Consider the following 14,575-nt stretch of genomic DNA (forward strand, 5'->3'; position numbering starts at 1 on the left):
TATCCGACTTGCTGCTCTACTAGCAGAAATTTAATGAAGGCAATGAAGTTAAGCCTCCTAAATTCAACCAAAAAAGCTTAGTATCTTTCTAGCCTTGAACCTCGCTAGCGAAAGTTTAATTGTGTATTTAGATTCCAATTTATTACAGGGGACAAGCTTGCGTTTACGTGTCCTCGGATTTAATGTTTATGGTCCATTATTTCGAGTGGTAAAAACTTAAGCGTTGAGAAGATAATGCTTGCATTGGATTTACTTATTTTCTTTCTCTTCTCATTTATATACTTTGCATAACTACTTTTTAGACGTAAATATACTGACTATTGCTTAATTCTTAGCTTTATGTGTTAATTGTACGACTTGTTTAAGGACACGGAAATTCGTATATTTTATAATTATATTTTACTAATTAATTTGGATATTGCATTTTTAAATGGCAATAACGTTTGAAAAATATATAGCAATTTGTCGATTGCACCAGAAAGTGGGGAAATGAATTTTCGACTTTAGTCGAATAACTCTGTCATGCTATATGCAAACGATTTATACGCGGAGCTTTACGTGTACGTATGGCAAACAAATAATTTTGATTGGAATTACATTTTTTTTTGTTTACCTCATAAGCGTATATTATTCAGCATTACGACAGACAAAATATATGTAACCGTTAACAATTTCATTGGATGAGAGAGCTGTATCACGTAGCTATAGAACGAATTGATAACAAACGTTGAACCACACATCAATTGTAAGCACGGGTACGATGGTTACTGAAACGTGTATGAATATATGCTTTTCAATATTTTCATATATCGACAACCAATGTTTTTGTCTTTCAGCAGCAATGCAACATGGTTCATGTGACGTGCCTGCATACGAATGAATTTAATATTTATTAAACTGCACCTTGTCACAAAATATCAGTAACAATCAGCGTGGTATTAGAAAATTATGAAAAAAATATTATACTGTTACAACAAATAACATCACTATCGCGACCAATTGATAATTTTACTCATTTCAAATGAGAATACAGAGAACGAACTGTGTGTTGAGATAAATAAAAGGCAACATAGGTTTTTTTACAATGCAAAGTACACTCAAAGCTTTTTTCTGAAAGCTCCTTCTACTGTATTATCGTGACTTTTATTGTCTTGATGCGACGTCGAGATTACAGGACATGTATATAGCTATGTCGGATTGTGTAGGGTGAGCTTCAATTCGTGGTCTTATTATTGAATAACTTTTCTCAGGTACTCTTGAATACTCTTTTCCAATGGGAATAATTCAGGAAATTCGATTTCTATTTTGCAATGCAGTTCTCATCTCAGCATTGCACTCGTAAATAAGCTTATGATCATTTTCTTTGTTGGTACATTCGGTCTTCTCATTGTCTTCCCTACTTTGCATATTTTTACCAGAGGCGAAATTGTTGATCTTATGTCTCTAATAATTTACCAAGTAGCGGACTCTCTTTAGAGACTGTAATAATGAAAAAGAGAAAATGAAAAACAATTGCTTTCAAACCATTCTGTATCGTTGCTGCTCAGTACTATTGTAGAACTTCTTTAGTATCATTAATGTTTTTATATTGTACTTTTATATTTTCGTACGCCATAAAATATCTAACGATATACGTTCTCCAAGAATAATTATGTAAATAATATGAATTCATATGAGACCCAATGAAAATTATTCCACATCAAAACTCGTTATTTTAGTCACTGATATAGTTTTACTACATTTCAGTACACGCCAGCAGACTTAACGGGTTTCATACAGTGCAAAATTCAATACCAACTATGATTAAACGTGAAACCCGTGGAGCGAGTGGTACGCGTAAAGTAATTAATACGGGGGAAATAGAAATATTTTACAATAATATACGTTACATGAATGAAAGAAGTCTGAGGTGTTATCATTAGACGTTATCAATGACAGAATATTCAAATTTGTATGAAAAGTCAATGGTATATTATATTTCAATCTTTTCTTTTCTAATCTTCTCCCATAAGAACGGACGGTATACAGTATTTTCTATGAAGCTATTATTTTCGTCTCGGATTCGTAAATGAATGTGCGACTATTGTTATATTTTTTCTGTCTTTCTCCCTTTTATCTACCATTCTACCACGTGATATATTTCAATCCGTGTCGAGACTAAAGCGTATTCAGGGCGGCACTTTGTCCATCCATCGGTTCTGTATTGCAAGACGGTAGGTGTTTGTAGACAGAAACCCAGTGTATAAGGCTGACCCTTCCATCGGTTTGATTCTTACTTTTTTTCTTTCTCTTTCATTTCATTCAATCATCCCTCTTTTTCGCTTTCCACGGTATTCGTAAAACACGACGATATTGCTCACGAAATACTAATAAGACCAAAAGTTCCCTAAGGTGTTAATTTCCAGAAGCTGTATAGCGCGGATCCTTGATGAATAACCATTAATTAAGGGATGAATATTTTTTAAATAACTGTTGTACATCGCAGCCTTTACAAACCGTGGGAACGTACCCTTTTAGGGAAAGTGTGTTTTCTCCGATTACGAAACGAAATGGGATAAAAAAGATCCTACGAAGAAATATAATTTTTCGTCACGCTCATTATCACTATATCGACTCTCAATGAAAAGGAGAATGCAGCGATGATTTATAGTGACTCGTGATCCCGTTTTTAAAATTTCCTTTTATTTTCTATCACGGCATGAGATTGCCGACATCACTCAAACTCACTAAACATGATTAATTAGTTACGTAGTTAATCGTTTAATACGGTCGGGTCACTGTTACTCACTCCTCTTCATTTTTTTTCTGACATAAATCCTTTACTCGCGTGTTTTCAGCACCCGCGAATACGGTCACTCTTCGGAAAACCACTATTATCATGCGTTGTTTTTGGCACCATTGAATAATTGTTGATCCAACTTTTCAAGAGCTTCAATATTTTATCCTTTTTTCAACCTCGAACCATCTTCTCCTGGCTAATCCTTCCCTCAGCGAAGGACCATCATACTCTTCTTGGAATGGCTTTACTTTCGCGAACTTTATGGTTCATCGATAACGCTTCTCACGCGAAAATGTTCCAACACTCTATGGCTGGAGTGTTAGGTAAAGGCGAGTGTAAAAGCCGCGGCACTCTCTTCTCGAGTGCTCCTCCGTTCTTTTTTCATCTTCCTGGATAGCAAGGAAAGTAAGCCACGAAAAAGAAATATACTTTTTAGAAGAGCCTTGAACTCCTTTAGAATGATACAGTTAATATAGACCAAGGCCGTAGTTCTTTTTGGTAGAAAATTCTTATCGCAAGTTTAGGTCCTAGGAGCAACCAAATTTCAACTTCGTATCTTTATTGATAAGCGTATATATCTTAAGAATCAAATACTTAGTTAATGGTGTACCACCAATTCAGTCATAAGATTAATCTACGTATTCCGTATAGATTTAAATGTTTTTGGAGTAACCGCTTCCCAATCTGAAGTAAAATTTGGAAAATTCATGAAATTAGGAAACACCGTGTATGATGGCTAGAAATAAAAAAATGTAGATCTAATTTCATGAAACTTATTAAAAAAATACTAGAAAACTGATTAAAAAATGGTGTCCTATATACAAGTTATGATGCTGAGGATCAAAAGTCATACGGTCCTTCTCTATTCAAATTTTACCTATCCATTTTTCAAAATACTTTTAGTATTTTCAAAATACTTAAAATACTTAAGTTTTGTATTTTTCGTCTCTTTTTTCCCTTCTCTCAGCGATTTAATACACTTCTGGGACTTTCCACTTTCTACACTTCCATTGTCCCCAGGGTAGGTTCATTTTACTCGCTTACTCTTTCTAGATGGTAACTTCATTCTCCCCATCAAGAACAAGCCCGCAAGGCAAAATCTTCATTTAACATTGAGTGTCACGCAGATGGTATTCGTCGGTGTAGCAAAATATACTATAGTATCTCCACGGATGAAATGCAATTTAAAGAACAGAAGGACAAAACAATTATGCATTTCAACTTGAAGTTTGACAACCACCAGGGATACGATAGTTGAGCGTTTCTCACGCGCAACTTTTGAATGACACAAAAATGCAAGGAACCGATTTTTGAAAAATTGATATACGACTCATGACAATCTATAACAAAATACGTGTAAATGATAAAAAGATACGAAAGTAGAAACAAGCAGAAAAAAAAAATGAAAAAATTTACATTGACAATAATTAATCATTAATGACCAGTAGCTATAAATGGTTATAAATGACGACGATAAAGTCATCCATGTGGACAGTGTAGATAAACTAGCTAGACACGTCTGGCGTTAACTGCGTAACCCACCCTTAGGTTTTACGAGGTGAATAAATCTGCACTTTGAAATGGATCAAGATAATTCCAGCGTAAATTCGAACCGACATTTGTTCGGTTAAATTTTACATGAGAAAAAACTTGTAGAGTAAAAAAAAGAGTCAGAGACAGCGATGTTACAAATTCTCGAATAGATACAATCCTTGTAGGGTCCTTGTCGACGAAGGATAGGAGTCTCGGAGACAAGAAAAAAAAACGCTACGACAAGGCCGTAACAGGAGGAAAAAGAGCGCGACAGAAAAAAAAGTGGTAAGGTAACTCCACGTCTTCCAGCTGATTTCGATAAATTTACAGGAAAGACGAATTCATCTCAACGTCGTCGATAACGGAATGCTTTTCACGAAGGTTTAAAGCGTCGATAGCCTATAAGGTTGCGGTAATAGAGATTGTAGTCTGACGTGTCGTTTGCGCAGCTCCGATCCAACTTGGGTGAAATGGAACCATTAATAAAGGACCGCCTTAGTCGTCACAGGACGTATTCTAGTGGCCCTTAACACTTTTATCAGGAGATACTTTCCTCATCCAGTACCGTAGAAATTCACTAAATCAAATAATATAAGATTATTATCAGAAAAACATATAGGTACCTTATAAGTGTTATCAGTTCTTTCTGAACATCTGACCGCGACCTTCAACCATCCATATATTGTATCACGATAACTGCACCTATAAGCTATAAGATTTCTGATATACCTTTAAGGGTAAAATGATTCAATTTTCTTTTTTTTTTCTTAAAGCAATACTATACCGAGGTCTACGAGTATGTTATATTACATATTGCTCTCCACCTATATTCTTGTTCCAAATTTTTCGATAACCTGATAATTCAAGTACATGGGGTTAATACGAGTGGAAAGAGTTTCTATTTGGAACGAACAGACTTTGTACGATTTTGATTCTATGAAATTGGAAAGGTCACGGCTATTTTGGAATTTCCCTAAAGATCAGTGGATATTGGATTTGACATACACAGGTATGTCATGATTTTACGGCTATTTCTCCAACAGCCAAGACACTACGTCGAGCGCAGTGTGCGGGAGATGAATTAGGAGCACACACGGGCGTGGCTCGGTAATGTTCGGTCATATAGAGATGTAGGTCGTGCAGCTTGGGACTTCAGGGCAAAAGGTGAAACGAAAGCGGGTAAGATGGATGTAATTAAATGACGGAAGAATTACGTTCCTCGTTTGTCCGATACAGGCGCACGGGGCTCTGCTTGTAACACGTAAAAGATTTATGGCCGGAACTCTTTTGATATCGATTGAAAGGAATGTATCTGTTATACTCTGCTTTCGCGTTCGTACAGAACCTGAACCCGAGCCCAAACTGAAACTTAAACCCTCAAGCGCGTTCTGTGGGTTGGGACTGTCAGACAAGTGTGTGCCATCAATTCTAGCAGTCACAGACAGCAAAGGAGAGCACCGTCGAACATTCGTATGGGAACGAAGAAGTTTCGCCCGTGTTGGATTGCCAGTGAAAATTTCAATAATAAATGACCTAACATTACCTCAACGTCTAGTCAAAAAAACATAGCCTCTAATTTCGTAATTTCCGAATGAAAAAATTCACGCGAATCCATGCGGCTTTGGCGTCATCAGAAATTATTACCATAATAAACAATTACGCGAAAGCAGCATTTATTACGTGCGTGAAGTCGCGGGAAAATTAAAAGATAAAATACATGTGAAAAGTAGCCAATAATTAGTGTCCTTGGGTTATATTCCTTCGTTACAGTGGAAAAGGTGTCAGTGCGTGACGGTAGAGAAGGAAAGGACAAAAGGAGTGGCACGCAAGGGGATAATGGAGAAAAAGTGAAAGAAGAGGCGAGAGAGAGTAAATATTAGGGGAGACAATGGGGAGGATCGTATTTCATGGAGATTTGGTATTTAAATGAGATAAAAATTATTTTTCACCTAAAACCCCAACTCCCCTGTTATCTCTTAAATAAATAATTTTCACCATGGGGACGAAGTCCTGCATTTGCATCAAGAGCCGCGAAATACGATTTGCTGGTATTAAAATAGCTTTAATACAAAGTAAAAACTAGCTATCTGATGTCGGTAATGTCAATTCTCCATTTTCAAAATTAACCACAGAGTCGAATTCTCGTTAGCGAAAGACTAATAAGATTTTCGTTCGTCTGACACAACATACTAAAATACATAGGTAATTCGAAGCATCGTATACCCACACACTGACTTCTAATGATATATATATCTAATTATAAATACGAGTGCGAACGAACTTTGAAATTTGATCGTTGTTCATTAGTCAATTCGTATTTTACAAAGCTCATGTCATTAGATTACACTTTTTGAAATTTGAATACACGTACTTGTATCCCACGATATTAAAGTACACTATATATACATGATTACTCCGATATAATATGTTCGTTACAACAGTGTACTAAACAGATGGAAAGTTATCGCTTAACCAAGGCAGAATACAATGTCTGTATCAGGCAAAGTGGATATAAACTACCCTTGTAACTATGGCGGTTTGTAAATCTACTCCACTTTGTTTCTAGAGAAAACAGCAACAGTGCGATGTTAGCTTCCGAGTGGTTTATGTATTATATCTTTTAATTCCACTCCTACGATATTCTCTTCCTATGCATATACATATATGTACATTACGCATACGTACGTAAGGAGATAACACTAAAAATTTTACACGCTGTTTGTTATCAAGATTTTGCTTCTGTCGGGGATAACCTTATGTCTACTGCGTAGTGGTACAGGGTGAGCCCGACTGTTGGAATGCATGTGGATTTATTGCCTTTTATATGTTTTTATTAACGATTGCTAGTATTCTGCGTGTAATCGTGGATGCAGTGGCATTTTTCATATGACACAATTCCACGCGTTATATTTCAACCCTTTAAATTGTCAAACGGCAATTTACTGTTTAATAATTGTTTAACAATGAATTATGAGATGGGTACAGATGATGGTAATCGTGCGTGATTGCGTAACAAGACATAACGCATTAATTCGACGCTACGTTATTAATTGAGAGTATTAAAGAGGATTGAGGGGTGGGGGTGGGGAGGGGGGTTGGGGGAATAACGGTGGTGGAGAATGGCAGAAAGGATTTGGATTATTCGTTACCCAATGGTGAGGTCATACTTAATTTATCTGCAAGCAAAATTCCCAAGAGCTACTTAATTACTGTAACGAGGGAAAATTTTTTCACACATGCTACGCGTGCACACGGAATAAATGCCACGGTGGTTGTTTCGCTTCTAGAAATTTTACTAGTTTTTTAAGTGTTATCAATTTTTTTTTTTCCGAATGTGGCTACTCTCGTGAAACTTTTATTACTGTTATTTCCGCACAGTCGGTCAAGCGTAAATATTTCGATATAGAGGACGAACCCGATTGCGAACTTTGAAAAAACATTCGTTTTCGTGACGGTTTTATTTTTTACTTTCCCTAAAATGACGATATCAGCAAAATTCTATCCTATCCGTATTTTCTCGTAACTATAACAGGTTGTTAAGAAATGGATCATGGGCATTCAAAAAATTTAACGACCTCCGCATTCAACCGTTGCTTTAGAACGTTCGGTGAAATGAAAATGAAAAAAAAAAGTCAAAATTACTACGAAAACACTGTAAATTATTTCGACAAATTTTTTGTGTGTAATATTTCTCGCTGAAGAAACTATAACTCCGATATATGTACGTATTTACATCATATTAACTCGTCATACTTGAAGGCGAATATACATACAGAAATAATAGATCGCAAGCAGAAATACTTCGAATACGTTTCAATATCCTATTTCTATATAAAGTTACTATAAATAAAGAACAGTGTGTACAGAATCTGGTAAGGAGCCACGTATATGCAATAGATAACGGGTTAACATATAATTGTTGTCTAGAACATAAAATAGCATTTCAACTCATATTTTTCTTTCGTATTCATGAAAGGTAATTTACTGCAAAAAGCTTAAAAAATTATTTCATCATGAGATAATGGAAAGCACACCGATAACGTATCAGGACACTTTCATATTGACCAACATACTTCGATCGTCCCAAATGAGTAGATCCTTCATGGACATTAAACACGCGCAAATCCTCTAACACGTACGCAGTCCTCCAGTAAGAGGATGATTCGATCAATCCTTCCCTCTTATGCTCGAATCCTCAAAAGGCCAATAAAGTCACGTTTTCTCTCTCTGTAACCTGACTGCAGAGTATTTCGAGCGATCCCCTTTCAAAAACCAAGGGTACATACAAAGATTTCACACATTTGCAGTTAATCCTCGAATGATTTTACATCATTCTGACAGGGTTCGTGTCACCCGGTGTGAAAATGGTCTTGATCGAGTTATTTCACGTCAGCACCCTTTCCGTAAATCATTTTTCATCCCGAATTATCTGAAATCCGACTGTGTCGGCTTCGCCAGGTTTCACCCCGATTCCATGCACGAAGCAAATTTGAGATATCGACGAACAACGTGAGATGAATTTAAATGGTTGCGCGTCCCGAAAACATAAACTTCTGGTAATGCCAGTAAGTGGAAAGGCAAAGATTTCTTCGACGATCGGTCCGTTACCTGCAGGGATATAGTTTGCATGATTTGCATTAAGGAGATTCCCATGCGCGATTTTGAACCGGGAACACGTGTGCACGAAACGCATTTCATTTCGGTCTGAAAAATTGGCGACTTTACCCTCCTTTGTCTTGCCGTTTATTTTCTTTACTGACGACTTAGGTAAAGTAACGTCGAGAACTTTTTCAAAGCATCGATCAATTCCACGAAAAACTTTCTTCCCCCGTGCTCTATTCCATACACTTCATTTATTTATTTCCTCCTTCCCTGTATATATATATATATATATATATATATATATATAGAATTTATATATATATATTGTATATATATATATATTTCTTTACTTTCCATGAAAAACAATATACTTTCTATAACTTTGCACAAAATTTAGGTGCACGTGCATATGTGCACATATGCCAAAACGTTCACACGTTTCAAAAGTGGAACGTAGATCGATTCCGATCGTTCCTGATTAATTTTACAGTACTAGTAAATCGTAAGCACCTAATAACTCTCGAGCCACTTTTTACCATACAGGAAACGCAAGTGCATTGATCAAAGTATTTCCATGCATTAATGACTCGAGCGGTCATCATGGCCCGAGCACGCGAAAATGCAATTTTCTGTTCTATCAGACTAATAGAGGAAATGATTAAGCCGTACGATAACGCATATATACTCAACTTCATTCTATGCATAAGTCTTATGATGCACTACGTCAGTATGCAACTCCGATGGAAGCATACTGAACGTTCGAAGCGATCGAAAAGCTCTGTAGGGAGACCGGAAAGAAATACCTGACTATCCTACTCTTGCGACCTTAATGCGGTAGAGGCGGAACTATCTTCCAGTAAAAAAGGAAAAGATAAAACTTGGAACACTTCCCTGAAGACTTCTTGCCGCGAGATGCTGAAGCCAGTGGAGTAACAATTAATCATAGAGTCGGTCTAGAGTTCGCCTAGAGCCGTGAAAGCTCGCGCGCCACTACGTGACTTCCATAACGAACTACCCCATTCATATGTCTCTACTGGAGTGACGCAGCTACTGTGGCAACTAGACAAAAAATTTTTAAGATTTTATGTAGTTGGGTAGCGTCCTGATCGTAAAGCGTGACTCTCAGATTGAACGATTGAAAGTTTTTTTTATTTCCCCCCGTATAGACACGTACGTATTATTTTTTGTAATTTTGTAAAAAAAAAATGTACAATTAAAAATTAATAACCATCTCATTGCAGTTGAAGTAAGTAACTTTGATATCTCATTATAGGCAATATTGATTATTGCCATGGTTGATCAAACATTAATATTGATGTAATGACGTATCACGTCAATATTTTCCATGGAAACCTTATAAGATATTAAATATATATATTAGGTACTTATTAAACAATTTCGCGACATTGAAACGTCTTCGTTACTGGATAAAAGGGTAACATCGTAGATGTAATTGCGAAATGCCTCGTGGTACTCGAGAACGCTGAGAGGATATCTCTGTTATCAAAGCAAAAACGCGAAGGCGCTTCGGGGTGAACGTTGATTGGAGAAGTGATTTAAATATCACGAGGAACGATAATAAAGCTTCCGTTAACGATAATTTCCGCGTCGAGGAATAGCTCAGGGACGTAATCGATAAGAGGACCGGCCAACTATGGAAAACTGTGTGTTAAGTAATCTGACACGATAATCAAATGAGTCAAGGTTGACTGGTTAACCTTGCACGACTTAGATCACACCCCCCTGATAGGGATGAATTGTTCGAAAAGTACTTACCCTTAAAGATACGTGTATATATTCATATATAAGGGGGATATACATGAGAATCAGCTGGCTGCAATCGTCTACAGCTTTTATTTGCAGAATATCAAAGAGATTGCGCAATGGATAATTAATAAATTGCGTCCAGACGTGAATGATTAAATTAGTACTTATATGTATATTGTAATTTAAAAATACAAAAAAAAAAAAATGTCCGGGCCCCTGATGCATTAGGAATTTTTACACATTTTAAAAAACACTTTATTTCAGTGTGTTTTTGTGCTCAGGAATTTAAAATGAAAATTCACTGACTTTGCGAAAGGGGTTGTACGTAAAATGACATAAATCTGTGTGTAGCTTTCTGCTCTGATCTCCATAACGATCTTCTCGGGCCAATTTCGGGGGTGAAATTACCCCTAGCGACAATCTCTGCACGTGTACCAGAGAATGATAGATAGAGGGGTGCCACTATCTAAGTAACCTGCACGTCCTTGTATTCTCATAGCAACCCTCCAATGGCACCTATAGTCCGCCAAAGGAGAACCAAGGCAATAAGGAGTGTACGAGAATTCCCATTATCGCGAACATTTTCTTACGGATTTTAGTAGTCTGGCCCTTGCTATATTTTGTACTTATGTTTAAATTTTCCAAGGGCAGACGTCGTCTGAAATTTTCTTGAACTCAGCTTTGGGTAGTGTTATGTACTTCGGGTTAAATGTATTCAACTGATAAGTACAAAAAAAATATTGTTGCAGTAGTGCAAATATTTTTGATTGTCTTATAGTAGTTATAATATATATATTTTTTAAATATATTGACGTTGAGTTATTTCTTTCATTCATTTTTTTTCTACCCTGCTTTTATTCTTAAAGATAGTATTTTCGTTAAAAATAACTCACTTTCACGTTCCCGTATTTCCAGGTGAAGAGGACGACTACTGGTAGACAGGCTATTACGCAGCATTCCAAGATAAGTATGGCAGTCCGCATAAGCCAATTTAATGATACTACACAGGGTGAACCATCCAGGCAGGATTCGCAGCCCTCGGCACAGGGTAGACACTCGAATACGCCATCCACAGCATATTGACTCTCTTCACCCTGTTGAGAAAAAAAGCATTAAGTCAAAAGTTTGAACTTGGGCCAATCCTTATTGGGGATTGGTTCAAGTGATTTTATGAGTTTTCAAATTTCATTTGTTTTTTTATTAATGCTAATTCAATCAGTCAAAGAAGATTGAGGAGTAACCTTTGGGCTTCTAGTTTGTGAAAAATCTTCAGAAAAATTGGGTAAAGTTATAAAAATCATTTTTAGGCATTCAAGCTACCTTCATATCTTGAATTATACATATAGTACCGCCATATATTACAGAATATTTTATGAATTAAGTGTCTGATCGACAATCGCGCTTTCAATTTCTCTTTTTTTTTCTTGATTCAAAGAAACTACAGTCCGCTCTTAGAAAAACAACATTATCATTGAACAAGATCGATACCGCCGTAGTCTGACAGTATCCACATATGAGGCTACACGAATATATCATTGTAATTTAATAGACGTATCGCATATGATTAATGAGGAGTCAGTCTGAAAAAAAGCTACGTTATTAGTTTATTACTATCTATAGGATCACGTGATATCTTCCTAAGCTTTATTTTCCTTCGAAAATATAGATAAAAAGACTGCAAAGAAATTTCGATATTTTATCTTTACAGGGAAAATATAAAAAATATCTTTTATTTTAATAAACATTATTATTTTGGATGCTGGATATTTTATCGGATTCGAGAAAACTTTTAAAAATCAACCAAAGAAATTTAAGTCTAAGTCTCCTGTGACATATTATAGCTGAAGTGCATATCTTGCACCACCACTGAAAAGTTAAAAAAATTGAATTGATCAGACGATTTAATTTAATATTATATCTTTACTCAAAATCCATATTTCTATAGTACGATTGACAATCGAATTAATCACAAAGCTCTTTGATTCTCCTATATCAATTTCTTATCCATACTTCGTGCTTTATTTCGCTAATTAACCAAATTACCTCGTACCCATTCGACATCCAGGCACACAAATTAATTGGCAAGAAACAAAGAACACAGGGGCACAATATGCCATAGTCCTTTGCCGGGAACAACAATCTGGGTGTAAGCTAATAAATCCTTAAAGCTCTCATTTGATTGGATTGCGAAAATTAAGGACTGTGAGAACCGTATCAAGTTTCTGCGTTTATTGGACGGTGTGATATTTCCTTTTCTTACACGAAATGAAATACAGATCAAAAAGAAAACTGAGACACACGATTTTGACAGGTATCCATCTTATCATAAATCTTATACAATTTTCATAACCATGCATGGCATTCTTTACAGAATAAGAACGAACAGGGCATTGTTATTCGATACTACACGTTCAAAATGGAAATCGAATATTTTTTGTGAAAAATTATTATTTATTTATTAAGAATGCTGATATCTGCTCGTGCATACATAAAATATATTCTATGCTATAATAGCCAATCGATGCCATTAAAAAGTGACGTGTTAAGTTTTTATTATAATTTTCATACATCTCAGGTTTTTGTGTACACTATGTAGATGACAGGGGTTGGTCCTTTGAAACATCTAGTTTCCTTTTTGTAAGTGACAGGGTGCCAAGGGAACATGAAGTTGCTGTAGATTATGGATTACCAAAAGTGAAAAGCAAGAGAGCCTAGTATGGAAACCGATATCAAAGCATTGTTCTCGATTTAAAAAGAGGCCGGATCGAAGCGTCAATACATTGTTTGTCAGCGACAGCGTGAAAATTGTATCCGGAAACGGCCAATTTTTCGGTCAATAAATGTCCGCGTTCCACTCTGAGCTTGCAAACGTATTGTTTGCCGCGTTTCTTGCCAGAATAGGTCAACCCCCGATTGACCGTTTGCCAAATTGCACGATGCACTTCGATGACAAACAGATGCTCGGAAATCCGGCGCCGTGCCGGTGCATCGAATAATCATCAATATCGATATACGAGACAGAGATATGCAACGATAAAAGGTAACGAGCAAATTGATAATGGGAAATTATCATTGTCATTATGTCCTATGTGATTGTTACGTAATGTTGACAAAATTATTAATAACCCCATTATTGTTATATCGTTTCGTCGTTAGTCCAAATCAAGTAAATTGTATAACTCGAGTGCACATGAAATTCCGATTACAAAACTGTGACATTTTACACCTACTCGCTATTAAGTTACTATAAATTTTTTTATTTTTTCCACAACTATCTTTTAGGAATTCTAAAATTTAATTCGCTTGACTAGTCATCTTCGTTGATGCGTTACGAAGGGGTTACTAATTAAAATTGATTCGTTGAATTTATTAGGAGTGACTACCGGAAGGTCTTGTGAAATGAGTTACGACGTAATGATTAATAGACGTTTAATGCTTGTTTACATGTTCACGGCGTAAATGAGTTGTCGTGGAAAATACTTTGTAACAATAAATATGTTAAGAGGACAAAATCGTTGTTGGACGATTACAAGGATTATTTCCATTTTTTTTTAGGAACAATTTTCTGTTCGTATAAGAATATATGTATAGCTCGTTCTTTTTTAAAATTTTGAAATCTTGTAGACTAAAATCGATCCAGCCATTTCCAAGTTTCTGAGAAGTAAATTTATTGTATAATCTTCAGTCGCGAAATTAAGCGCATGAACCCTAAATACTCTAGCGGCGCTGCAACCAAAAATTGTTCAATAAATTCACTTCTCAATAACTTGGAAATGGCTGGATGGATTTTAGTCAGCAAGGTCTTAAAATGTTAAGAAAGAAACGTGCTACGAAAGAAATTTGCTTATAACAGAAAATGATGTTCCATTAAAAAAAAAAAAAAAAAAAAAAATG

At 36.0% G+C, this 14,575-nt stretch overlaps 1 protein-coding gene across 3 annotated transcripts in view; it reads right to left on the minus strand.

The window, feature by feature from the left end:
• The window catches only part of LOC107266524 (probable G-protein coupled receptor CG31760), a 110,782-nt gene that overhangs the window by 19,474 nt on the left and 76,733 nt on the right, over positions 1-14,575 (minus strand). For all 3 annotated transcript variants that reach the window (XM_015737115.2, XM_015737116.2, XM_015737114.2), the window contains one exon: positions 11,575-11,775. In XM_015737115.2, coding sequence (XP_015592601.1) covers positions 11,575-11,775 — 201 coding nt within the window. The remainder of the gene's footprint in view (positions 1-11,574; positions 11,776-14,575) is intronic.

This window comes from Cephus cinctus, unplaced genomic scaffold (assembly GCF_000341935.2).
Source record: "Cephus cinctus unplaced genomic scaffold, Ccin1 Ccin1_scaffold0318, whole genome shotgun sequence".
NCBI lineage: Eukaryota > Metazoa > Arthropoda > Insecta > Hymenoptera > Cephidae > Cephus > Cephus cinctus.